Source organism: Mesoplodon densirostris, chromosome 10, assembly GCF_025265405.1.
Source record: "Mesoplodon densirostris isolate mMesDen1 chromosome 10, mMesDen1 primary haplotype, whole genome shotgun sequence".
Taxonomy (NCBI): domain Eukaryota; kingdom Metazoa; phylum Chordata; class Mammalia; order Artiodactyla; family Ziphiidae; genus Mesoplodon; species Mesoplodon densirostris.
Window position 1 is genome coordinate 105,967,606 of NC_082670.1, and position 25,596 is coordinate 105,993,201.

At 50.7% G+C, this 25,596-nt stretch overlaps 1 protein-coding gene across 1 annotated transcript; it reads left to right on the forward strand.

The window, feature by feature from the left end:
• Positions 1-21,898: 21,898 nt before the first annotated feature.
• TRH (thyrotropin releasing hormone) lies at positions 21,899-23,259 on the forward strand. The gene is made up of 2 exons (XM_060111304.1): positions 21,899-22,112; positions 22,781-23,259. The coding sequence occupies exons 1-2, from the start codon at positions 21,899-21,901 to the stop codon at positions 23,257-23,259; spliced, it is 693 nt and encodes a 230-aa protein (XP_059967287.1).
• Positions 23,260-25,596: the final 2,337 nt, after the last annotated feature.

A 25,596-nucleotide genomic window follows, 5' to 3' on the forward strand; every position in this document is an offset into this window, starting at 1 on the left:
AGTTCAACCTGTATCAGAGGGACTTGGATCGATCATGTTGAAGTGCAGATTCCTGGGCTTGCACTCACCTGCTTCCTGGAGCGGGGCCGGGAGCCTGCATTTTACGCACACACCCTGGGAGTCTCTGACCCCTGTTTGATTTTGAGAACCACTGCCCCAGCTCATCCTGGGAGGCGGCAGGATGAAGAGACCACGGAGGTGGTGGGACTCTGAAGAGGAGGGAAGCAGCCCCTGAGAGGGTGCACCCAGGGCGACGGTTCACCTGCTGCGTATCTCTCAAGCTGAGCCTCGTCCACATCTAACCACCCCCTGCACCAAGGCTGCCAGCCCCCAGAAATCTCTCCCCCTGCTTCCCAAGATGTGCAATTATCCCAGCCTCCAACCCCCAGACAATCCCAGCTGCTTTTTTTTATCTTATTAGTCAAGTGGAACATTAATTAAATGTGAGAATAACAGACCCAGAGATGAAAAAAAAATTGTAAAGCCCAAGAAAGAAAAGAAATCCATTCACAGGGCTCTGTGGTAGCTGGAACCCTTAACTTTGTGACAATGAGGAAAGCTGTCACCCTGATGTTCGCACTCTGCCAGGTGACTCAAGGCAGCACCTTTAGGTGTGTGTGGGGAGGTGGCAGGCATGGAGACGGTGAGTCCAGGGAGCCTGCAGAAACCAGGGCCACCCAGGCCACCATGAGGCTCTGTGAGGGAGGGGCACAAGGCGGGCCACCACACTGGGAGAAACCAGACCTCATGGGAAAAGAAGTCCAACTTCCTACCTTGACCCCATCCTCACCCTCCTGCTAGCTTCCCCTGGTAAGCTCCTATACATTCTTCAAGATCCAGACCAAAAATCCCTGCCTCTGGGAAGCAGAGTTAATCCTTGCATTTCCAGGGCTGTGGCAGCACTCGGAGCAGCTCTGTCACAGTTCAGGTTCCTATTCCCATGTCTGTCTCCCTTGGGGTCCACAGAACAAGGCCTGGCCCTTAGCAGGTGTTGATGACCATGTGTTTTGGTAAGACAGGGGCTGGAGCTGGTCAGTTCTGGTTCCAGACTCCTCCTTTCAAATTAAGTGTTGTCCAACATCCAGCCAGTACAGAACAAGTAGACTAGAGTTTTGTGGACTTCTTTAAGTGACATTCAAGGTCCTTTGTGACCTCAGCCTCACGTCCTTTTTCAGCAGGTCTTCCCAAGCAGGTTCCTGGGCCGCCTGCGTCCGAATCACCTGGGGCCCCACCCTGGACCTATCGAGTCAGAATGTCATGGAGTTTGAGGAGCCCCAGTCTGCAGAAAGCACTGGGCAGTGGGAAGAGATGGTGATGAGCAAGGTCGCTGGAAGCCAAGTAGACTCGCCTCTTGCCAGCCCTCACCCCCACCTCTTTGACAGTTCTCCTTTGCCAAGCTGTACAGTTATCTAAATTAAACACATTGCTCCTAATGAAACAATAAGAGTTATTACACACTCCGCTACCTCCTGGCAAAGCCTCTAATTAACTCAGCCACCCGAAGAAGGCACCGAGAATGGGAGTGTGGTCCACCCGCACCCTGCCAGAAGGAAGGGGCTTGGAAGCTAGAAGGCAGCTCAGCAAAGCCTGCCTGCCTGCTTTGTTCACCGAGGTGAACCCGCCTGGAGCACTCGCCCTGAGGGGACTGGGGTGTGGGGAGTTCAAAGTGGACCCATGGAAACAGTGGACTCTTCTCCAGCCTTCCTTCCTTCCTGGCTTTGTGCACAAACACCACCATGGCTGAGCAGCTGGGGGCTTCCCAAGCAGCCCCAGCCTGAGGTATGAGCCCCCCCTGGGCTGAGTGACAAGATGCCCTGCGTGCTCTGCTACATGCGCCCTCACACTCTCACACCTTTGCCCGTCTCTGTCCCTTGGCAGCCCCTCCTCTCATTCCCCCAGCTGATAAAATCCAGCGTCCTCTCTAAGATTTGCTGTAACCATTCCCACACCCCCAGCGGAGGAGCTTGCCCTCCCCGTGCTCCCATGGTAACTTACAGGGATCCTATGAGCAGAAGCTAACACTTACGGAGCACTTACTGTATGCCGGGCCTCTGATTCCTGTCTGGACTGTCACTGCAACAGGCCTTCCGGCCCCACTCTTTCCAGCCTGGGGAGGGAGTGGAAGAAATGGGGAGAGGGGTTTGGGTTCTGAGGTGACCTCGTGAGGTCCCTGGGTGCTCCTGTGTGGTGTGAGAAGCAGCAAAGCGATGTCCATATTCCAAGAGACATGGTGTAGCCCAAGAGGCCCAGGCAAGGGGATCTTGCAGTGAGGACTCAGGGGTCTCAGACCATGTAGACGGTGACTACAGAGCACAGGGGGACAAGGCTGGTGCAAGGGAGAGAGTGTGTGGAGGATTCTTCAAGACGGCCATAGGCCGGCCCATCCCCCAGGCTTATGTTGTAAGATGTCGACTCCTTTCATGGAGAGGGGGACCTGGCTTCCCTCCCCTTGAGTGTGGTGTGTGACTATAGCACAAGCATGCTTTGTGACTTCCAAGCCCATCATAAAAGGTGGCACAACTTCGGCCCGGTTCTTTTGGGTCACTTACTCTTGGCACCCAACCATCCTGCCGTGAGGGAGCCCAAGGGGCTTGGAAAAGCCACGTGTAGGTTTTCTGGGCCACAGACCCAGGTGAGGTCTCAACCAACAGCCAGCAACAACTGCTAACTGAGGGAAACTTCAAGATACCTCCAGCCTCAGCCACTGTCTGACTGTAAGAGCACAAGAGACCCTGAGCAGGAACCAGCCAACTGAGCCCAGTCTGTCCCCAGAACTGTCCAGAGAATAACAGACTATTCTGTTATTCTGTCAGTTATTGTTTTAAGCCACTAACTTTTGGGATGATTCCTTGTGCAACGATAGAAAACCAGCTCAGGGACTTACCTGGTGGTCCAGTGGTTAAGACTCTGCGCTCACAATGCAAGGGGCTCAGGTTTGATACCTGGTCAGGGAACTAGATTCTGCATGCAGCAACTAAAAAGATCCCACATGCCACAACAGAGATGTGGCGCAGCCAAATAAATAAATATTTTTTTAAAAAATAGAGAGAATACCAGCACAGATGGGGACTCCTGGGATTGAGTAGTAGGGGTGGGAGATTTTGAAACTACTAAGATTAAGTTTCCACTTCTTAACAGAAAGAGAGCTTGCGATGGAAATGAAGTGCCAATCTGGAGAGTCAAAAGTTTTGCATATTTAGCTTTTAGGCTTTTAGACACAGAAGTCATATCCTTCATGCCAGCTGTGTGACCTTGGGGAAGTCACTTTCCCTCTCTGAGCTTCAAGTTTATGAAGGACATGATGTGCTTGGCACTCACTTGGCTCTCCATGTGTGCTCATCCCTGCTCTCACCTCCACGGGGGATTGGGTGTCCTGTACATCTCCCTTGCCACCCTCCATCTCCACTCTCAGGCCATGCTGCTCCTGGGGACACACACACTCCCCCTCCTGCTTCCCTTGGTGCTGGAGTGAGCTGTGAGCCAGGCGATCGATAGCCAGACCTGCCTGGATGAGTTCTCTGCTCGTTAGAAGGGCCTGCCACCTCTGCCTCCCTCCTTTCCATCTCAGCAGGTACCTGATTCAGGGCAGAAATAAAACAACTAGAAATCTGCTTCTCACCCATCCCCCCCACCCCATCTGCCCAGAGCCAGAGACCTGGCTGCTTATCCTGGCCCCCTGTGCCAGGGCAGGGCTTGGATGGAGACATAGACCTTCTAGGGGATTTTGAGGCTTCTGGCCAGTTACCTCTCCCACTGGTCATTTAGTTTAAACATTTACCATTAGTCCGGATAGCAAAACCTGTTTATTGAGCATCAGCTGTGCATATATATATATAAATATGTATCGATCAGTCCCAACTGAATCTCTGTGGTAGGCACTATGATGAGGTCAATTTGATGGAGGAGAAACCGAGGAGCAGATTAGTCAATTTTCCTGTGGTGCAGTTGGCTAGAATCAGGCCAGTCTGACTCCCAAGGCTCCCTACACTCAAGGGCTATCAAAATAGCCTCCAAACTCAAGCACCATCTTGTCCAGAGATCAAAGGAAGAAATCCTGTGGTTCTGATGAAGAGATAGGCAGACAGACCTATTTGTTTATTTGAGGGCCTATTAAGTACCAGGCTCTGTTTCAGGGGAAGGGATAGAACAATAAACAAAAGGAACTCCCTGCCCTCACAGGATTTGCAATCTAGTAGCCCGGGGAGGTGACGTCACTAGTCTGAGGTCACACAGCCTGCAAGTAGCCATATCTGTGGGCTAACCAGAAGCAGCGGGGAGGAGGTCATGGGGAGAAGTCCCATCTGATGACCCAGGGTCAGGCCAGCCAAAGCACAGAGAGCAGGAACTACTTTGGCACCAGACCAGCCACAGTTCCAATCCCACTACTGCCACATCCTCACCTTGCAGCCTGGGCAAGTCACTTCACCGCCCTGAGCCTCTGTTTCCGCCCTGGTGAATGGGGATGGTGAGGTCCATGGTGAGATACTTGGGAAGGTGAAATGAGAGCTGGCAAGTGCTTGGGACTGGCTCATCGTCTTCCCCTTCCAGTGAGGATTGCAGGCCTCTTCTAATTCCTCTGTATGGGCCACCTTGGCCTTGGTCGACCCTCATGAACTTGGAAGAGATCTGAGCATACTATGGCCTAATCAGCCACCGCTGCTTCCTGTACTTTCAGCGGTTCATTTATGGGGTCCTGGGGCAGAAAGTGGCATGGCCTCGGTGTGGGTAGGCAGATTAATGGTAAAAAGTTACAACACACAAAGCACAAATTATAAAAGAAAATATTAAAAAGATAACTCCATCAGTGTGTGGAGAATAGATTAGAGGAGGGTGTATCTGTCAGCTGTTGCCACAATAACGTTGCATAACAAACCACCTCCAAACTCAATGGCTTAAAACAATGATCGTGTATTCTCACAGGCCTTCAGTTGGGCAGCACTGCTCCACATGCCTCTCATCCCCCAGGAGCAGTGGAGTTGAGGGATGTTCTCATGTTGATGGCAGAGGCACAAGAGGGCAGATCCCAGGCTTGGAACTGACCCACTTCTGCTCTATTCCTTTGGCCAAAGCAAGTCAATGGCCAAGGCCAAAGTTAAGGGGCAGGGAAATCCATTCCATCCATGATGAAGCCTTGGCAAAGGTGTGGCTGGAGGAAGGGGAGAAGAATTGGGACCAATTCTCAGCATACTGCAGGAGGAAGTGGGAAGTAGGGTAACCAGTTGAGAAGCCTCTGCAGACATCCAGCTGAGCAATAATGATGACACAGACCAGAGTGGTAGCAGTGGAGGTGATGAGAAGTATCTCTTGGGGGAATGAATGCTCGTATACCTTGCTATGGTCTGAATGTTTGTGTCCCCACTAAATTCATATGGTGAAATCCAATGCCCAGTGTGATGGTATTAGAACGTGGGGCCTTTGATTAGGTCATGAGAGTGAAATCCTCGTGAATGGGATTAGTGCTTTCATAAAAGAGACCACACAGAGCTTCCGTGTCCCCTTGCACCATGTGAGGACACAATGAGAAGTCTGCAGTCTGGAAGAGGGCCCTCACCCGACCATGCTGCTACCATGATCTCAGACTTCCAGCCTCCAGAAGCATGTGAAATAAATTTCTGTTGTTTATAAACCACCCAGTCTGTGGTGTTTTACTATAGCAGCCCGAACAGACTGAGACATGCCTTGACCATTAATTTCACTCCTGAGAATTAATCTAAAGACATAATCTAAAACATGAAGATATTTGTGGCAGCATTGCTTAGAATAATGAAGCGCTGGAAACTATTTAAATGTGCATGAAATGTGCATGAAATGTGACCCCTGATCTCTAGGGCCTTAGAGAGTATAGCAGAAAGAGACTGGGCTTTGGATTCAGATAGACCTGGGTTCAAATCCCAGCTCTATCACTGTTGAGATATGTGACCCTGGGCAAGTCACTTCACCTGTCTGAGCCTCAGGTATGAAGGAAGGAAAGGAAAACGTAGCTTTGTAGAACAGGAAAGAGAGAGGTCACTGGTGTCAGGAAAGACCTCCTGGACTAGGAGGGCTCAAGTGCGGGGGAGGGGGTATGGTTTGCAGAGGCAGAGGGAGAAGGCAGGCACTCTCAATGGAAAAGATGACACGGCTAAAGGCTTGGTGGCAGAAACGACGTGGCACATCGTGGGGAAGTGGGAACACTGCAGGATTGGAGCTGAGGCTCCAAGAGAAGTGGTCGAGATGGGGTGGGGTGCGGTTAAGGGGCACGACCGCAAGAGGCTCTGAATTCTGGGCCTGGAGACAGAGGATTGGGGGGTGGGGTTGACTGAGTTGTAAGTATGACCCCACTTTGGGCTTGACCCTTGCTTAATGGGCTGTAATCCAACAAGTGCCTCTCCTGGGATAGTCCTTGTTGGACCAGTAGACACCCTTTTGTTTAAAATACAGTTTGCTATTGATCTTACGGAAAAAAACGGAACAAACTTTTTGGCCAACCCAATACATAGTCCATTATGTTGTTAATGGACCACCCTTCCTTTTAGTTTTAGGGAACCAGCAGACGTTGGGTGCCCTGCCCATTAAACCCCTTACTTTGGCTCTTGATATCACTGTCCCAGTTAGTCCTCACAGTGTGTTTCTCTGAATGTACAACTTTGTGTGTCCATGTGTATCCTTGATGTGTGTTCCTGTGTGTGGGTCTCATGTCTCTCTGTGTCCTTGTGTGTGTCCCTGTGTGTGTCTGTATGTCTTTGGTGTCCTTGTTTATGTCCCTCAGTGTGTACTTGTGGGTGTCTGGACCTCTTGGTGTCTGTGATTCTGCATGTCTATGTGTGTCCCTATCGAGTGTTCCTGTGTGTCTGTCTTCATGTCTCTGTGTCCTTGTGTGTGTCTGAGTCTCTGTATTAGTCTGCACACGTGTACATCTGTGCGTTCTGAACGTGTGACATTTTCTCCACCACCTTACTCACGCCCCACCTCCTTGTCCACTCTATCCCATCTTAGGAGCTGGCAACCCTGACCTCTGTCCCCCATGGACTTCTGTCCATCTGGTGGCTGTGACCTGTCCAGTCTCAGCACTCAGTCTTCCATCCCAACCCCAGTGGAAGTGTCAGACTTTGTAAAGGGTGCTTGAAACCCAAGCCCCCATCATCCTAACAGCTGATTTGTGTGACTCTCTGGTCACGGACTGAAAAATGACTGGCGATAATTGCGAGAGGAGGGCGTCTCTTTCTTCTAGACGCCAGCTAGAATTTATTAAATGTTCTTCTTACAACTTCTTTTCATTTCCCTACCAGTTGAACTCAAGCGGCTCATCAATCACGGGACGTCTTCGGTGTGAAGTGCATCCTCAGTGTTCCCACTCGATATCCGGCCCTGCCCATTCCTGCAGAGCAGGGAGCGCCGTGTCCCGTCCCCATTCTCAGGCTGCATCCCTGAAAAGACCGAGCTTATCCTTCATCAGAATGTTCTCATCACTGCATTCCTCTCTCCACATTGAGGAACACTGACTGTGATTGCAATTAGAAGAGGGGGGCTTGAGAGCACGTTTATGGGGAGGGGTCTCCAAGTTTCTTATCAGCAGGGCATTCCGAACCCCCTTGACTGGATCTCTCTATTTGACCATCTGGTTCCACTCTCCCAACTACTCCCCCGCTTCCGCTCCGTGCTTGGGAAGCCAGCCTTCAACAATGGCTTCCTTGGCCCCTGGTTTACTTTTGGGTTCAGCCAACGGTGAGTCCCAGAGAAGATCAGAGGTTGGGAGAAGAAAGAGGCCGTGGTGCCTAATCCCCTGGCTTCTCTCTGTGGAGTCCCTGAACTGACGGCTACAACTCCTGCCAAGACCCTCTCCATCCAGCCCCTTCCTTCTCTGGGCTCTGGTGACTGCTGCCTACTCTCCCCTTTTAGGCTCAGAGGTGCTATCAGGTGTCCTCCACCTTCCCTGGGTGCAACACTATCCCACGTACACTTTGCCCATATTTTTATAAATATTTCTTTTATTGAATTATCCTCAAACTATACAACTAGAAGATGCCATCTATTTCTTGGCTTAACTCTGACCAATACACTTTTTCTACCCAGACCATAAGCAGGTACACTTTTGTTGTTTTAAATTAAAAAAAATTAACTATATTTTTTTCTGATGATAGAAGTGCCCATTGGGGAAAAGTCAGAAAATAAAAAACTATCATTTTCCAAATACCTGCTCTGTTTCAGGCAAACATGGTGCCAGGAACATTCCACATTTCCTCACATCACCTCCATGAGGTATGTTTTACTACCCTTGTTGTACAGATGAGGACCCTGAGGCTTGGAGAGCTGATGCTACTTGCCCCAGTCACATAGCAAGGTAGTAGTGGGCTGAGGAATGGAAACCAGGTCTGTGATATTCCAGCGTGCTTTCTGTAGTTCTGCTCCCCTCCTCAGCAGCCCTTGTTTATCTGAGCATCATTCAAAGTGTCCTGAATAGCTCTCTGGCCCCAAAACCAATAAAGGAAAACTATTTGCTGCAGCCAGCTGAGTCCTCAGAATAGCCCTGGAGATGAGGGCAGTCTCGGTCTTTGGTATGGCCAGACCCAGGATGCTTTTTATGGATGACTCTGGCGCACCTCTCCACCCCAGCTGTGGGCTAGTGTTATGAGAAGCCCTTCCTTGTGATTTCTGCCCCCAGAACCCATGTCCTAGATCTGCACCCACAAATTCCTCCTGGATAAGTGTTGATAGAGGCATCAGAAGTGCTGAGGGCTCGGTGGGTCTGCAGGGAGGGGGCAAGTCTCCTGCACTTGGCCAGCTCCACTTCCCCACCTGCACAAGGTGACCTCTCCTGGTGCCTTACCGTCTTTTCTCAAGCTTTTCTAATATTACCCATTCTTCAGCACCACAATCAGCCCCATCTCACACTTCAAATTTGACTGAACATCTCCAGTCCATAGGGGCATCTTCCCATGAGACACATCATCGGTGCTACGTGTCTTGGCACATAATTGTTCTCTAGTTGTTTATACTGTTTTTGTCTTATCTCCCAATTGCCCTAGGAGCTCCATAAGGCAGGAAACCAGTTTACTTCTATCTCACTCACTTACTCATTCACAGATTTACTCACTTATTTATTCACTCCTTGACTCACCCATTCATTCATTCACTCAATCACCTAAAACTTTATTATCCTTAAAATTTTCTGGTGTCCCTTAGGCTACATACGAATGAGACCACTGGAAATGACCCATCTTTTGAAAGTCCCGGTCAGACGTTGTCCACAGGGCCAAGCTGAGTCCCACGACCCTGACCTTGGGAGCACAGGGTCTTTTTTTTTTTTTTTTTTTAGTATTTATTTCCTTATTTATTTTGGCTGCACCGGGTCTTAGTTGTGGCATGCGGACTCAGTTGCAGCATGCATGCGGGATCTAGTTCCCCTACCAAGGATTGAACCTGGGCCCCCCATGCTGGGAGCACGGAGTCTTACACACTGGACCACCAGGAAAGTCCCACATCATTCAGTTTTTATGAGGATTTAACGTAATAATGCATGGGAAAAATAATTTGCATAAGGACTAGCATGTAGTAATCAATTAGTTGGCTGAAATCTTTTTATTATTATGAGTGCTCAAGCATTATTTTCATCTTCATTTTACAGAAGGAAAACTGAGCCCAAGAGATGTTAAGTAGTGTACCTAAAACCCCCTCCCCTCCAGTGGATCAGTGGCTGAGCTGGTACTTGAATGCAGGCCTCCAGAGTCTGAGGCAAAGGCTAAGACGGGGAATTTGCTCTAGTGCAACATGGTCCCTCTTTCCTGTCCTGGGATCCCTTTACTTTTTTTTTTTGTGGTACGCGGGCCTCTCCCGTTGCGGAGCACAGGCTCCAGACGCGCAGGCTCAACGGCCATGGCTCCCGGGCCCAGCCGCTCTGCGGCATGTGGGATCTTCCCGGACCGAGGCACAAACCCGTGTCCCCTGCATTGGCAGGCGGACTCTTAACGACTGCGCCACCAGGGATGCCCCCCTTTACTTTCTGAGTTTCATCTGTTGTCATTCGGTTGCAAGTGACAGAAAGGACAGCACAGACTGACCAAAACAGAAAAAGAACTTCTTGGCTCTTCCAGTGATATGTTCAAACAGTGTCATGAGACACCAATTTACTCCCCAGTTCTTGGTTCAACTACCTTTGTGGTGGCAACATTCACAAGCAGAATCTTTCCATAAGGTGGTAAGCATGGCTCCCAGCAGTTCTGGGCTTATGTCCCACACCCCCAGCCTGAAAAGAACACCTCTTACTTTTAGTTTCAGTAAAAGTCTCATGTTTGAGTCTCATTGGCCCAGCTTGGCCATACCTCTGTCCTTGAACCTGGGGCGATTCACACCCTGATTGGCCAGGCCTTGGTCATGTGGGTCTCAATGTGGTGCTAGCCCTACCCAAACCAACAGGCCCAAGGACAGAGGAGGGTGGTTCTCCCCTGCAAACCTGGGGTCCTGTCATAAGAAAAAAGGGGACCGGAGCTGACCAGATGAATATAATAGCCGCCTATACAAATGAAATAAGAAGACTTTCTTTCAAGTTTGTGAGAATTATTTATGATCATGCTGAGAATATTTTTGGCACACCTTTGGGCCCCTGCATGGGATTTTTTGTTCTCTTGCTGTCCTCGACCTCCATTTGACCCAGCTGTATCCCCTTACCCTTCCCAATCCTCAGCATTCCTCTTCCCTCTTTCTAGCTCTCTTTCCTGAAATCACAGCAGAATCTCAAGAGATCCTAGTACAGAGGAGGAGGCCTTATCAGTCAGGATTGCAAACAGCAGACCCCAACTCTAGCTAAAGGGGGATTTATTTCTCAGCAGGAAGACCAAAGGCTTGAAGCAAAAAGGAGGGCCTTGGAGGGTCCAGGCAGCAGAGACTTTCCAAACATCCTCTCCCAGCACTGTCGCTGCTACTAACATGAATGCCTCCCACCCCACAACAACTCTGCCATCTCTCCACCCAAGAGTCCAAGTCCCAGGAGAGAGTGGGTTCCACAGGCCAAGCTTGGGCCACATGCCTACCCCTTGCACTGAGACAGGGTGGTTTGGCTTGTATCCCATCAAGGCCACACTGGATGGGGATAAGGCAACTCCCCAGGAGGAAAGATGGCTCCTTCTGCTTACTGGAAGTCAAAGGATGGATGGATACAGGAGGCCAAAGCTCAATGGTGTCCACTCCAGACTCACAAGTGAGTTCTCATGGGGCAATGAAAAGGAACACTTGACTCTTAGAAGGGACAATGGGCATCTCCTTGGGCCAGAGTAACTGGAAGTGTCCGTCAGCATCTGCTGGGCGCCCCCCTCCGTCTGTTGTCACCCTGACTCATGGCCTAGTGTTAGTAGTAGATTAATACCTGCTCCCCAACTTGCAATATTCAGGGTTCAGACTCCATGTATTTTGAGGACAAGCTCTAATTAGCCAAGAACATTGGGATAGAGCCTGCTTGTGGCTGATAGCAAGATAAACATACCTAAATGGCGAAGGTGATTTGCAGTTGGTTTTCATTTTTCTCCTGTAATAAGAGAAGTGATGGCAGGGGTGGGGGCTTGTTATCTCTGGCAGGCCTGATGGATGATGAGCTGTCTCATCCACCAGTGATTGTGGCTCACAGACAGCATGCGGTTTATCACCCATCCCCACCCCAACCTGCCCAAAGCGCTTCCGTCCTCATCGGAATCAGCAGCCTGAGAGGATCCAAAGATAAGCTTCACAATATTTCAAAAGTCAGAGTCTCACTCTTTATTATGGGCCTTGAGACATCAAATAATACTCCCTTTAATGTGGTGAGGAGAAGAGGTAAATAAAACATCAAAGAAAATTTTGTAAAAGGAAGAAAAATTCTCCATATTCGTCATCATCCTAACTCTAGCTATTTTCTTTTGTGTGTGTGTGTGGTACGTGGGCCTCTCACTGTTGTGGCCTCTCCTGTTGCGGAGCACAGGCTCCGGACGCGCAGGCTCAGCGGCCATGGCTCACGGGCCCAGCCGCTCCGCGGCCTGTGGGATCTTCCCGGACCAGGGCATGAACCCATGTCCCCTGCATCGGCAGGCGGACTCTCAACCACTGCGCCACCAGGGAAGCCCTCTAGCTATTTTCATCTGTGTAGACTCCCCTCCCGTGGGATAAAGTGGAAAATCTTTGGAATAACGCAAACCTGAGTTCAAATCCATGTTCCTCTATTTCCTGGCTGTGTAACTTTGAACAAGTCACTTCACCTCTCCGAGCCTTGGTTTCTTTAAACAGGCAGAATAACTTTGACCTCATAGGACTGCGTGCATTAAATGAGAAAAAATGTGTGCAGGGCACCCAGGAGTTGGTTCCTACACACAATCTCTTTCTGTTGTCCCCCTCCATATTCATCTCCTCCTCAGCACCCACTGTGTGCTAAGCTCTCTGGGAGATGAACACACTCTGTCCTCAAGGAAATTCCTTCTGTTACATTAACACATGTTAACTTACCAGACTAGCTAGCAAAGAACAGAGAATGAAAGAGTAAACAGGTCAGTGCTGAAGGAGGCAACAAGGGTGGCTTATTCATAGGAAGAACGTTGGATCTAGAGCCTTGTGCCTTCACTGGATGGACTCACCAGGGACCAGCTGGACCCTAGGATGATCACTAGACCCTGTCCCAGACTAAGCCACAGATAGGTGTGCAACGCATGTGCACACTGACCGGTACACCTGGGCACAAACACACATGCATACATGCACACCATACAGACAAGGGCTGCACATATATACATATACATGCTCAAGGTGCACGTGTGATGCAGAGACATGTGCATAAACACATATGTGTATGTGCTCCATGTCACCTAAATGCATCAGATAACACTCTCCAGAACCGCCCATGTGCATCCAGCTCCATGCCAGCTCTGTCGCTGGCGGCATCTCAGCAACCACCGGGCCCTCCCTGAGCACAGGCTCCATTCAGCAAGCTCCAGCTGGGCAGAAAATTGCTCTTTGGAAACAATCTGGACCACACAGATCTGCAATTGGCCTCTCGGCATGAATGTAAGACCTCATAGGGGCACAGGGCCTGGGTTGGTGGGGCTCAAGCCTTCAGCTTGTCAGTCTAGACTGTGAGTGCAGACTCCTGGACTGGCCCTGAGCCCAGACAGGACAGACTCTGCCTGGCATCTCACAGCGAGTGGGAAACCTCAACAGTCCCTGGACATTATCCGTATCTGGACCATGCTGTTCTGGCGAGGGGAGGTTGGGGATAAGATGTCTCTGCTCAGGAAGGGAAGAAAGGCAGGTCCCGAACAGCGTGGGCCTACCTGTTTCCAGTTCTGCTTGTCCCATCCTCCTGCCCATCCACCTCCAGGAAGCTTTCCCTGATTGCTCATGCCTTCGGGTCACCTCCAAAACTGCTCCCCACCATGTTTGTTCCTCCTTCTGTCTTGACCCTCTCATGCGTGTCCAGAGACGATGGAGGGAGGCTGCCTTTGTGCCACCTCGGCTCAAAAGACAGGGCCAGGCAGCTTGTGCTCACTCTCTCTGGCCTGAACACATTCATTCATGCAGTCAGTCACCCAATAACTCTTTACCAAGTGCCAACTCTGTGCCAGAAACTGAAAACAGCAGGGAACAAGAAGCTGTCCTCATGAAGCAAGATTCTGGTATGGGAGGCAGACAATAAACAAGGGGCAAGGAAATAAATACCCGGTGACACTTAAAGGTAAAAGCTGGCAAGGAAGAGAAAGTGAGGTGGGCACCTGTTTCAGCTAGGGTGGCCAGAGAAAGCCTCTGGAAGGTCCTTTCATCCAAAGTAACTCCAAGTCTTGTCCAACACGCCATCCCTGACCCTATGGGCCGGATCTATGGCCCCACCCCAGGGCTTCTGAGCACTTGGTACCCTGCAATGCAATCTATGTGGACACATCCTCCTCCCCTCCCAGGCTGCTAATATCTTCAGAACAGTGTTCCTTTCTGGATCCTCTCAGTGACCCTAACACTCAACACATGACCTGCTCAGGAAATGTTTATTAAATGAGCAAATAAATGGATGAATGGATGAATGGATGAATGGATGAATAGGCATTTGCAGTAGGCGCTAAAGATTAAGTAAGTGGCCCACAGGTGGCAAGGGGTAACTTGGAGGTGTGAAACTGCACAACGTATCTGTAAAATGGGTTCCATTGCTTGATGTGGTGGGCGGTGTCTGGATGTGGAACAAAAGGAGAGATGACAGGGGAGGAGCTTAGATTGTGCCCAAATTATAAAGGGTCTTGAATGCCAGGCTAAGAATTTAACCCTACAAACAGAGAGAACCATGTAAAGTTTACCCTTCCCTGCATTGTCTACGTGGAGGTGGCACTCAATAAATGTGTATGGAATTGAAGGGTTCTGGACAGAATGGACTGAGGTAGCTCTTCTTTGCCGGCAACTGGGCAGTGACCAAGGGTGGCTTAAGTGGAATAAAAATAGCAGCTGCCAGAAATCCTCCTGACACTGAAATACAACTCTTTTCCCATCATGGTGTCTGAAATCCCTCTATTAGAGAGTCATTTATTAGGGGCTTAATGTTTTGGGGGAGCTGGGATCCCCAAAGTTTCCAGAAAAGATGATACTCATATTTTATGTTTTTTATTCAATAAAGTGTTTATTGAACATCTACTATATATATCAGGTTCTCTTCTCAGTGCTAGGGATAGAGCAGTGAACAAAATAGACAAATATTTTTAAGAAGTCATTTATGGGGCTTCCCTGGTGGCACAGTGGTTGGGAATCTGCCTGCCAATGCAGGAGACACGGGTTCGAGCCCTGGTCCGGGAAGATCCCACATGCCGTGGCGCAACTGGGCCCGTGAGCCACAACTACTGAGCCTGTGCCTCTGGAGCCTGTGCTCCGCAACAAGAGAGGCCACGATAGTGAGAGGCCCGCGCACCACGATGAAGAGTGGCCCCTGCTTGCCGCAACTAGAGAAAGCCCTCGCACAGAAACGAAGACCCAACACAGCCAAAAATAAATAAATAAATAAATAAATAAATTTAAAAAATAAAAAGTCATTTATGGATTTTATGATGCATTCCTTAGAAGGTTCTGCTGTATGGTTCTCATTGTAGAATGCTGGCCTGGTCTTTCTCAACATTGTTTTTGTTGAGTTCAGAGTAGATGATACTCTTTTAATGGCAATTTGCTGTCAACAAAACCAGAACAAGGGCCTCCCTGGTGGCGCAGTGGTTGAGAGTCCGCCTGCCGATGCAGGGGATACGGGTTCGTGCCCCGGTCTGGGAGGATCCCATATGCCGCGGAGCGGCTGGGCCCGTGAGCCATGGCCGCTGGGCCTGCGCATCCGGAGCCTGTGCTCCGCAACGGGAGAGGCCACAACAGTGAGAGGCCCGCATACAGCAAAAAAAAAAAAAAAAAAACCAGAACAAGATCCTGGGGGTGGGGTAGGGCGTGGGGTGGAAGGCTGAACCCACTCTGCCAGCCAGAGTTTGGTCATTTCCAGCTCCTTTAGAGAAAACCCTGACCCAGGCAGCGTGGAGGAAAGACACTGGGTAGAACACTGGTCTTGAGGTTGTTGCTAATTCACTGAGGGACTTAGGTATGCCTTTCCCCTCTCTGAGTTTTGGTTTTGTCATCTGTGCAATGGGGACACAGAAGACCTGTGTTGTCTTTTTATGTGTTTTTTGTTTGTTTTTTGGGGTTCTTTTGGCCTCGCTGCATGGCTTGTGGGATATTAGTTCCCCGACCAGGGAATGAACCCAGACCCTCAGCAATGAAAGCGGCAAGTCCTAATCACTGGACCACGAGGGAATTCCCTACCTGCGTTTTCAGAAATAATACAAAGAGGTCATAGGTACCCTTTCCCCAGCTTCCCCTAATGGTTAAAATTGTAAAATTATAGTACTATATTCCAGCCACTGATACAATCCACTGAACTTTTTCAGATTTCCCATTTTACTTGTATTCATGTGTGTGCATGTGTACAGACAGTTCTATGCAATTTTATCCTGTGTAGGTTTTTGTATCCTCCACATGGTGGCTTTTTAATTACAGAAAATGGTACCTTTTATATATTCAGTTCTTTCCTTTGAATTCTGCTTTTGCTGTCAAAATAATAAAGGTCCTCTCTTCCCCAAGATCATAAAAATTATCTCAAGGATTCCAGGAAGAAGAGTCCATTTAGTGTCTGTCTTTTCTCCATATAAATTCACTCCAGAAACCTCCCTAATCAGATTCCATTGGAGATTTTTGACCCAGTTGATCAATGAATTTGTTGATGATGAATCCACTGCAAACTTTTCAGTTCTTAATTCAATCATGGATTTATTTCTTTATTCAACAAGTATTTCCAGTATATACCCAGGTGTCCAGCACAGTTCCAGCCCAGGCACACAGCGGGTGTGGGGCGGGGAGAGGGTTGTACACAATAAGAGAAAGGGAGGAAGAGGTCCTTTTAAAGCAGCGACCCAGCCGGACAACAAGTTAGGGTCCTCCTTTCTCTCTCATGGAGCTAAGAGTCCAGTCATTATATTGCATATACTTTTCTAACTTGGTTTTTTCTTCATCTGATGACAAAAATGTGCTTGATTTCAAGACCCTGCCTTCCCTGAATTCCTCTGTCCTCCTCTCTCAAAATCCCTCTGCTCCCTGTTCAGAGATGTCCCACAGATGTTGCAGGGTCTTTATCAACCCTAAGCTGAAGAAGGTCTGAAGCAGCCTCACCCAGCCTACCTTTTCATTTTTTAATGAACTTTTAACTTTGAGTGAGGCTGCTTTAAACCCTCCCAGGGACTCAATAGCCCTCCTTCAGGAAGACGTATGTGTGTGTGTTGGGGTGGGTGGCGGTGGTAGTTGTAGGCATTGGGATTCAGAAATAGCGCACAAACTCACCATTATATTACCCCATTATTCATTTTCACAAGCATAGCCATATTAATTTGATAAGTAGCTACAGTTTTGAAATCAAGCACGTTTTTATCATCAGATGAAAAAATAAAGCAAGCTAGAAAAATATATGCACTATATCAACTGGACTCTTAGTTCCATGAGAGAGAGAGGAGGTCCCTAACTTGTTGTCCTGGTGGGTCCCTGTTTTAAAATGTAATTTTTATCATTATTCAGGTATGGTAAGGCCAATAGATCAGGAGACGACTGTCATTGAATTACTCACAGTTCCTAAGAGGGGGGCAGGCCACACCATGCAGGGCCGCAAGGGGAAGCACCAGGGTCCATCAGGAGGCAGAGGGACCAGGGAGTGGGGGAAAAGTGGGCAAGAGCCTTTACTGTGGTGTCTCGGGATGGAACAGGTGAAGTGGGGTAAACAGGTTTAGGATTGGCTAGTCTGAATAATACTATTGAGGTCTGGGGCATCAGGGCTGTCCCTACCGGTCTGGCACCTGACCCTGGGGGATTAGGGCTCTGGATTGGTTAGTTTGTATGTGAAAGGTGTTCTCATGGGAGTTCTTTACTATCTCTAGGAATTGGCTACCCAGGGAGGGGCAGGCTCTCCAGAGTCAGCAAGACCCCAGAGGTCAAAACATCAGAAACATATCATTAAGACAGTGCCCAAGGTCTTGAACAGTAGGTCCTAGTACGTACTAAGGGCTCAGTGGATGTTTGCTGAAAGAAGGAAGAGAGGGAAGGAGGAAGGGAGGGAGAAAGTTGGTTTGCTGAGGACACCTCAGATGCCTGTACTATCCTCTCTGGTTCCTTGGGCTATGTGGGAACTCCTTCCCCATGCCCCAGCCATCCAGGAACTCTCCTCCTAACAAGCATCTCAGATACCTGATTATAGAAATGCTTCGAATGGGCTCACCAGGGGGCAATATTCCAGCCACTTCACCCTCCGAGAGGCAGCTTTTCTATCCATCCACGCATCACTCCTTTCCAGTCTCAGATTCACACGAGATTTTGTTGTTTTGTTTTTTGGTGCTGTTTGTTGGTTTGTGGATAGGTAATTCTGCACTTAGAAAAAATCCAAACACCACTAAGGGCTGCCAGTGAAAGCAAGCCCCCAACTGCCTTCCCCTTCTCCGGCTCCCCAGCTTGCTGGCACTGTACTCTTGCATCCCTCTGGAGGGAGTCTCTGCATAAGAGCATCAAGGTCCATCTCCTGCACCATCACACAGGCCATCTCCTATACAAATTGTTCTCTTTTTTTCACTTAACTTCCCTGGTGGCGCAGTGGTTAAGAATCCTCCTGCCAATGCAGGGCACAGGTTCGAGCCCTGGTCTGGGAGGCTCCCACTTGCCATGGAGCAACTAAGCCCGTGTGCCACAACTACTGAGCCTGCGCTCTAGAGCCCGAGACCCACAACTACTGAGCCCACATGCTGCAACTACGGAAGCCCACGTGCCTAGAGCCCATGCTCCGCAACAAGGGAAGACACCCAATGAGAAGCCTGCGCAGCTCAACGAAGAGTAGCCCCCGCTCGCCGCAACTAGAGAAAAGCCCGCGTGCAGCAACAAAGACATAACGCAGTCAAAAATGTAAATAAATAAATTAATATATATATATATATATATATATATATATATATATATATATATATATATATATATATATATATCCTGGAGCTTATTCCACATCCACACATGTGACACTGCCTCGTTCTTTTATTTATTTATTTATTTATTTATTTTGCGGTATGTGGGCCTCTCACTGTTGTGGCCTCTCCCGTTGCGGAGCACAGGCTCCGGACGCGTAGGCTCAACGGCCATGGCTCACGGACCTAACCACTCCGCGGCATGTGGGATCTTCCCGGACTGGGGTACGAACCCGTGTCCCCTGCATCGGCAGGCGGACTCTCAACCACTGCGCCACCAGGGAAGCCCCCTCGTTCTTTTAAAAACAGCATAGTACCCCATAGTTCTGGATGGGCCCTAGCTGATTTAAGCAAACCTCTCCTGATTGACAGACAACCAGGCTGTTTGCAGTTCTGGCTTCTATAAGTCATGCTGCACTGAATACCCTGTGTATACAACCCATGCACAGGTGTAGGTATCTGTAGGATGAATTCTGGGAAATGGAATTGTCCTGCGGAAGGTACGTATGTGTTAAATTTTCAGGTTGCCAACCAAATAGATGGTATCGATTTACACCTCCACCACTGTATATGAAAGATAACAGGTCTATGTGTCTGTCTGATTTAATGCTTAGCTAGGATGGCAATTCTTCAAATCCTGGAGTCTGGCTGTGAGATCAAGCCTGGGGACATGAAGTGTGCCTGGGAGTTGGGAAGGTGATCAGGCCATCTCACCAGACCTCAGTTTCCTCATCTAAAAACAAGGAGCAGACTATAGCTGGTGATCTGAAAGTTCCCTTCCACCTCTAGCCTTCAGAGTCTTTCTGCCTCTCCAGGCCTCTGTGTCCAGATCTGTAAATTGGGACTAATAGTCCCTACCTCATTTATCTTGAGAGGTAAGGATGATGTAAGGGTGATTTAAGGATGCAGTGAGATGGTGGAGGTACCTGGAAAGTTGGGTGATCTGCCAAGGAAAGGAGTAACAATGAAACACTTTGGGTTTCCTTGTCAAACCACCGGCGTGGCCTGAGACGTACAACAGGTACTGAAAGTTTTAGGCTGAAGACATATCGTATGGGGAGAGAGAATAATGTTGAGACTGTCCAGAGGTAGGAGATGCCTTCACTGATGTTGTTCGCTCTGCTTGAAATGTGGTTCCCTCTAAGTATGCCTGGCACACTTCTGTCTCTCCAGGAGGGACCAAGGAGTCTGGCACACTGTGGGTGCCCATTAAATGTTTCAGTACGGAGGCTGTGCCTAGTACTAGATGTGGCAACGCTCTCCTCCAACGCATCATCCGACTTTGGGGACTGATTGGTGGACAAGCTCCTCGGCATCTATGCTTTTCTCTTCCCTGTATCCTCTCCCTCTTTTACCTGGGTGAGGTAGATCCAAAAAAAGTTCTCATCACGGAGTCACCAACTCCAATGTCCCTCCTCCGTGACTAGAGCCACACATTGGAAGTAGAAAGTGGTGGAGAGTGTAGTGACCAGGATCGGCCAGGCTCAGCTTGAGCTGCCTGTTGCCAGGAGGAAATGCAAGACCACATTTTTCCAAGAGATTTTCAAGAGAAGCCATAAATCCATATTTTTCCTGAGTTCTCCTGGTTTTAAAATGTTGGTTATTTAGATTTTTGTTTTCAAAAACACTATGGTACTCAAACAAAACCAGCTATGAGCTAGTGGCAGCCCATAGGCCATCAGCTTTGGAACTCTGAAAACTGTCTCCCTCCCCCACTGTACGGATGAGGAAATTTGGCCAGAGAGGGGGAGGCATCTTCCAGAGGTGACAGAGTCAAGATCAAAGCCCAGGTCCACTTGTCCACTTTCTTCATTTCTCAGTCTCTCCCTTACTCTCTCTCCCTTCGCCACCTTCCGTCTTGACTGTCTCTGTGTCTTTCGGTCTCTCTGGTGTGTGACTGCTCTGTATCTCTCTCTGTATGCATCTCTCGGTCTCTGTCTCTCTCTATCTCCGATTTTCTCCTGTGTGCATCTTTGTAATTGTGTGATTCTCTCAGCAACTCTCCCTCTGTTCCCTACACGAGTGTTCTCGAACACTTCGAAGCTGGGTGCAGAAACCACCCGGCACCAGCCCCCTATTCTGCCGCTTGTGCCTCCTCACTCCCCCTCCCAGCCCCCGCCGCCCCCGCCGTCCCCGACCCATATTTCCGGCGGAGCTGGCTGGCAGGCGGGCGGGCGGGGTACCCACGGGGCCGGCTGCCGTCAGCGTCCCTTCCCGGCGGCCGCGACCCCTCCCCGCTGACCTCACCCGCGCCGCCGCCTCGCGCAGATATAAGCAGCGGCCCCGCAGGGAAGCTGGCAGCCGGCGTCCCGGGTCCTGCGAGCGCTCCCCGACTCCTGACCTGCCCACTCCAGACCCCAAAACTCCGGATTGGAGCCCAGGATCCCGGACCAGTCCGCGGAGCTCGCGCCGGGCAGGTAACGACCTCCGTCCCTTCTCCCCCGCAGGCCGCGTCTGTAGCCCTGGAAAGGGGGCCCTCCGCCCGCCTTCGGGTGCGCCCCGCGGAAAGCGGCGGCTTTCGAGCCCGGAGCGCGCCCAGGAGGGGCGCTGCGCTCGTACCCCAGGCTCTTCCACAGCTCAGGCCGGGGCCCGACGGTGGCACGGCGCGGGCACAGTGGTGGCGGTCCCTCCCGGGTGGGCACGCACGTCCCGGCTTCTGCAGCGCTCGCGCAGCGCGTCGCCCCTGCCGGGGGGCCAGCTGGGGCAGCGCTGGGCAGGACATCGGCGGGAGATCTTGGGAGTTAGAATTCGAATCCGGACGTTAGAAACAGAATTTTCGCGGTGGAATCGAATCTCAGCTTTAGAATCTCACTCTCAGCGCTAAAATAGGATTTTAGAGGTGGAATTAACGTTGAAATTAGGATTTTAGCGTTAGAATTAGATTCGTAGCCTAGCCATAGAATCTTAGCATTAGAAATAGAGTCAGCGTTGCAATCAGAACGTGGTAGAAGGAGTGTTGGAATGAGAGCCTTGCGCTGGGAAACTTGGGGAGAATTTTAGCCTGCAATGCTGCAATTAGCATCCTGGCCGTCGGGCCCGCGCTGCAGTCTTGGTGGTTACACTCCTGGAGAGCCAGCCCCAGCGCTGGCTTCCCCAGCTCCGCGTAGCCTTGAGAAGTGGCGGTGGCGATGGGGCTCCCACGGCTTCCAGGCTCGCGCAGGCAGAACTGGACGCGGGCAGGCTCTCCAAGCATCCCTACAGGTGAGGACGCCCAGGACCCGAGGCAGACCCTCCGGCTGTCCCCGCCCCCCCCGTAAGGTGGCAGGTGGTCCTGCTCCGGAAGGTGTTTGAACGGTTGGTTCCCCCTGGCCTCGGGGTTCCGCTAGGACGGGAAAACGGGCGATAGAATGGGCTGGGAGGGGAGCGCGGTGCACCTATGCTCTCTCCCTGTCCTCCCTACCCCAGGCGCCGCGATGTCCGGCCCTTGGTTTCTGCTTGCCGTGGTTTTGACCCTGACCCTGACCGGTGTCCCCGGCGGCCGCTCACAGCCGGAGGTGGCCCAGCAGGAGGCGGCTATGGCGGCCGAGCAACTGGGCCTGGACGACCTCCTGCGGCAGGCGGAGCCCCTCCTCCTCCTCCGGGAAGACCTCCAGCGACTCCGAGAGGACCAGGAAGATAGCGAATCAGGTGAGGGGCAGGATTGTGTGGGGCTGCGGGTTGAGAGGAGGACGCCCGAGAGGTTTAGGGGAAACTCGGCCGCAAAGGGGAGGGAGCGACTTGGTCATTCAGCCTCTTGCCTTTCAGAAGCTCAGAAACTCCCACTGGCCACACCCTCGGCAGGTGGTGAGTTGACCCTTTCCTGGGACCAGATTCCTTTTCCATCGCAGTACCGGGAATATTTCAGAGGGCAGACCTTCAGTAGGAAAGATTCTGTGCCAGGGAGAGAGAGTCTTTTTGTGTGTGACAGCGTTAATTACTACCTACTAGGCACGCATATGCCTGGCACTATTCTAAGCACTTCAAACACCTTATCACACGATAGGACCTTCCTAAGCATCAGATAGGTACTGTTATTACCCTCCCACACCCCATTTTACACAGAAGAAAACTGAGGCTCAAATAAGTTAAGTGAGTTGCTTACGGTCACACAGTAGGGAGTGGCAGAGCTGAGACTGGAACCAGAGGCCATGCCCTTGACCATCTGTGTGAGTGTCTCTGTGTCTGGGAGACCTGAGAGGCAGGTGCAAGGCCACGAATCTGGGTGAATGCTGTGGGGATCTGCCTTGACTGGGAGGAAGGCTGACGTGGGAATCTAGGGGTCAGGGGGTCCCTCACTGGCCTCTTTCCTTCCCCAGAGTCCCAGATCTTTCAACCGCATTGGCTCTCCAAGCGTCAGCATCCAGGCAAAAGGGGGGAGGAGTCAGAAGAGGGAGTTGAAGAGGAAGAGGAAGAAGGAGGGGCCGTGGGACCCCACAAACGGCAGCACACTGGCCGGCAGGACGGTGTGGCTGCATGGCCAGAGGATATAAGCCAGCAGAAGCGGCAGCACCCTGGCCGGCGCTCCTCCTGGCTTGGGTCCACTTTCACCAAGAGGCAGCACCCAGGCAGACGGCTGGTGGACCCCCAGGCCCAAAGCAGCTGGGAAGAGGAGGAGGAGGAGGGAGAGCTGATGCCTGAGAAACGCCAACATCCAGGAAAGAGGACCCCAGGAAGCCCATGCGGGCCCCAGGGATCCTGTGGTCAAGCCAGCCTTCTGCTGGGCCTCCTGGATGACCTGAGCAGGGGCCAGGGGGCTGAAGAGAAGCGGCAGCACCCTGGGCGGCGAGCGGCCTAGGCCAGGGAGCCCCTGGAGGAGTGAGCCCCGTTTCCTGAAAAATCAACTTGGGGTTGAATGTCTAAGAATGTCTTGAGCCCTGTATACCCTACCCCTTTGTGACCCCCTTTTTCCCTCCTCCTTAGATGCCTGACCATACACACCTGAGCCCCTGGTATACATACACATCAAACCCCTGGCCTCACCCGCCTACTTCAGGGATGTGAGAAAGCCAGCCTATGAGTTAAAACTTCCTATTACTCCACTTTGCGCCACTGGCAATGGGGCAGATCCCAGAGTCCCTCTCACCCCCGCCCCTGCAGGCCTGCTCCCCTCCCTAGCCCTGGCTAAGATGACCCTGCTGTGTCTTCTAAGGGATCCCCGGAGTGGGGCAGGGTGCCTCTGGTGTGAACAGGCAGTGAGGGTGGGTGGGATTGAAGCCATGATGTCCAAATCCAGCTTCCATCCCTTGCCCATGTGTCAGGGTTTGCCGTGTGTAAACTTCACTCCCAGTATCCGGGTCTCCTCCTCTTCTTGGGCATCCTTTTGTGGGTGGGAAGAGCCCTGACCCACAGCTGTGTTCTGCTTGGGGGAAGCATTGTAGGTGCTGCTGTGCTGTGTGGTGGCTGTGGGAATAAACATGTGCAGGAATTTGTAAACATCACCTTGGAAGTCACGGCTTGTATGTAACCCTCTAGGCGCCTTTCCCCTATCAATGATAATAAAACCTGCATCTGGATAATCTCCGTTTGTTGCAGTTCTGTCTCAGCTGGTGTGGGATTTCTCTTTTCAGCATTGAGAGGGGACAGGCTGAGAGCTCCCCAGCTCTGCTGACAAGGGAATCAGAGACCTTGGCAGGGTGAAAGGTCCTCTTCACTGTCCCCATCTCAGAACAAGCTTGGGAGGTGGACTGGAGATCTGGAGCCCATTTGACACCGGGGGAGACTGAGGCCTGGAGATGAGGAAGGGCTTGCCAGACGACACACAGCTAGCTGAGGTAGAGCCATGGGTGTGAGAAGCAGCTCATGCCCCTGCCTTGAGTTTGCCTGATTGTTAGAGGGCTGGTGTGGCTCAGGTTTGTAATCGTCATTGTTCTGTGGCAGGAACCAACAGCCTGTGTCATCTGGCAGGCACAATGAGGACAAAGGAACAGGCTGTGGTTGGCAACTCTAACCAGGGACCTTCTGGGGCCAGGCAGGGAGGCAGGCAGGGTGTAGGATAAGAGGGAGTGGTGGAGACTTGGGCTAACATGAAGAGGCCATCTGAAGACACTTGAATCCAAAAACTTGAACATCATGTGAATCAAATAATAATAATAATAATAGTAACATATAGCCAAGACTTATTATGTGTCAGGCAGTTCTTATGCACTTTACATATATTAATTCTTCTGCCCCTCACAATAATCCTAGGCATTACTATGATTATGCCAAATTTCCTAACAAGGAAACCAAGGTACAGAAAGGTTAAGCGACTTGTCTGAGGCTGAGTTTGGCTCACTCATTTCCACTTCGCTACCTCTGACTCAAACTCTGAAATTTCCTCAGGCCTTAGACTCTGCATTGGACACCCGCTTTTTGGTGGGCAGATGGGCTATTTGGCTTTTCTGCAAATAGCTTTTGGTCACCCTCTTGGGGAGGGAGAGGAGGGGTTGGAAGAGTGTCTGAGACTCTGCACCTCTCCTCAGGGAACTACAGTTCAGGTGAGTTGGGGTTGGAGGGAGACTCAGGGCTTATAAAATACACTCACACCCACCATCTCCATTAATATTCTCAGAAGCCTGCTGAAAAATTGAGCATTTGATGGATATTTCTATTTTCTGATGGGGGACCCGGCACAGAGGTTAGGTGCCCCGAGGTGCCTGAAGGTAGAGCTGGCCTTTCCTCTAGGCCGTCTGGCTTTCTTCACTGGCACCATCAAGGCAATCAGGGCCCTAGCAGGAAACCCTCTGCTCACAGACTCCCCCTGAAGGCAGACGCTCCAATACAGGTAACAGGGGCCCCTGACAGAACACTTCCTGAACGCTCAGTGCTTACAGACACTTTCTCATCCAATCCCATGGCCACCCCAAAAGGCTGTCATGTCCTTCTGAAGTTGAGTTGCAGTTGAGCGTGGAGAAGTGAAGTACTTGCCCAAGAATACACCCTACCCTCTCCTCCTTCCAAACTTGCTTGGTGTGGCTGCTCTTGTTACCTCCTCAGATATGGGACAATTTGAAGAGTGAGAAGCCCACTCCCCCAGCCATTTAACATTTCCCCTCTGCCCCTGAGAGCGATCAGACCAGTGCAGCATGGTGGAAAGGGTCTGGGCGTTGGCTTCAGTTCTGGACAAATGATTAAACCAATTTGAGCCTCAGTC

Excerpts from the sequence above, each read along its gene's own strand:
- TRH (XM_060111304.1), top strand. The coding sequence starts at position 21,899 with ATGTCCGGCCCTTGGTTTCTGCTTGCCGTGGTTTTGACCCTGACCCTG. Across the intron at positions 22,113-22,780 it reads CCAGGAAGATAGCGAATCAG|AGTCCCAGATCTTTCAACCG; the intron begins GTGAGGGGCAGG and ends TTCCTTCCCCAG.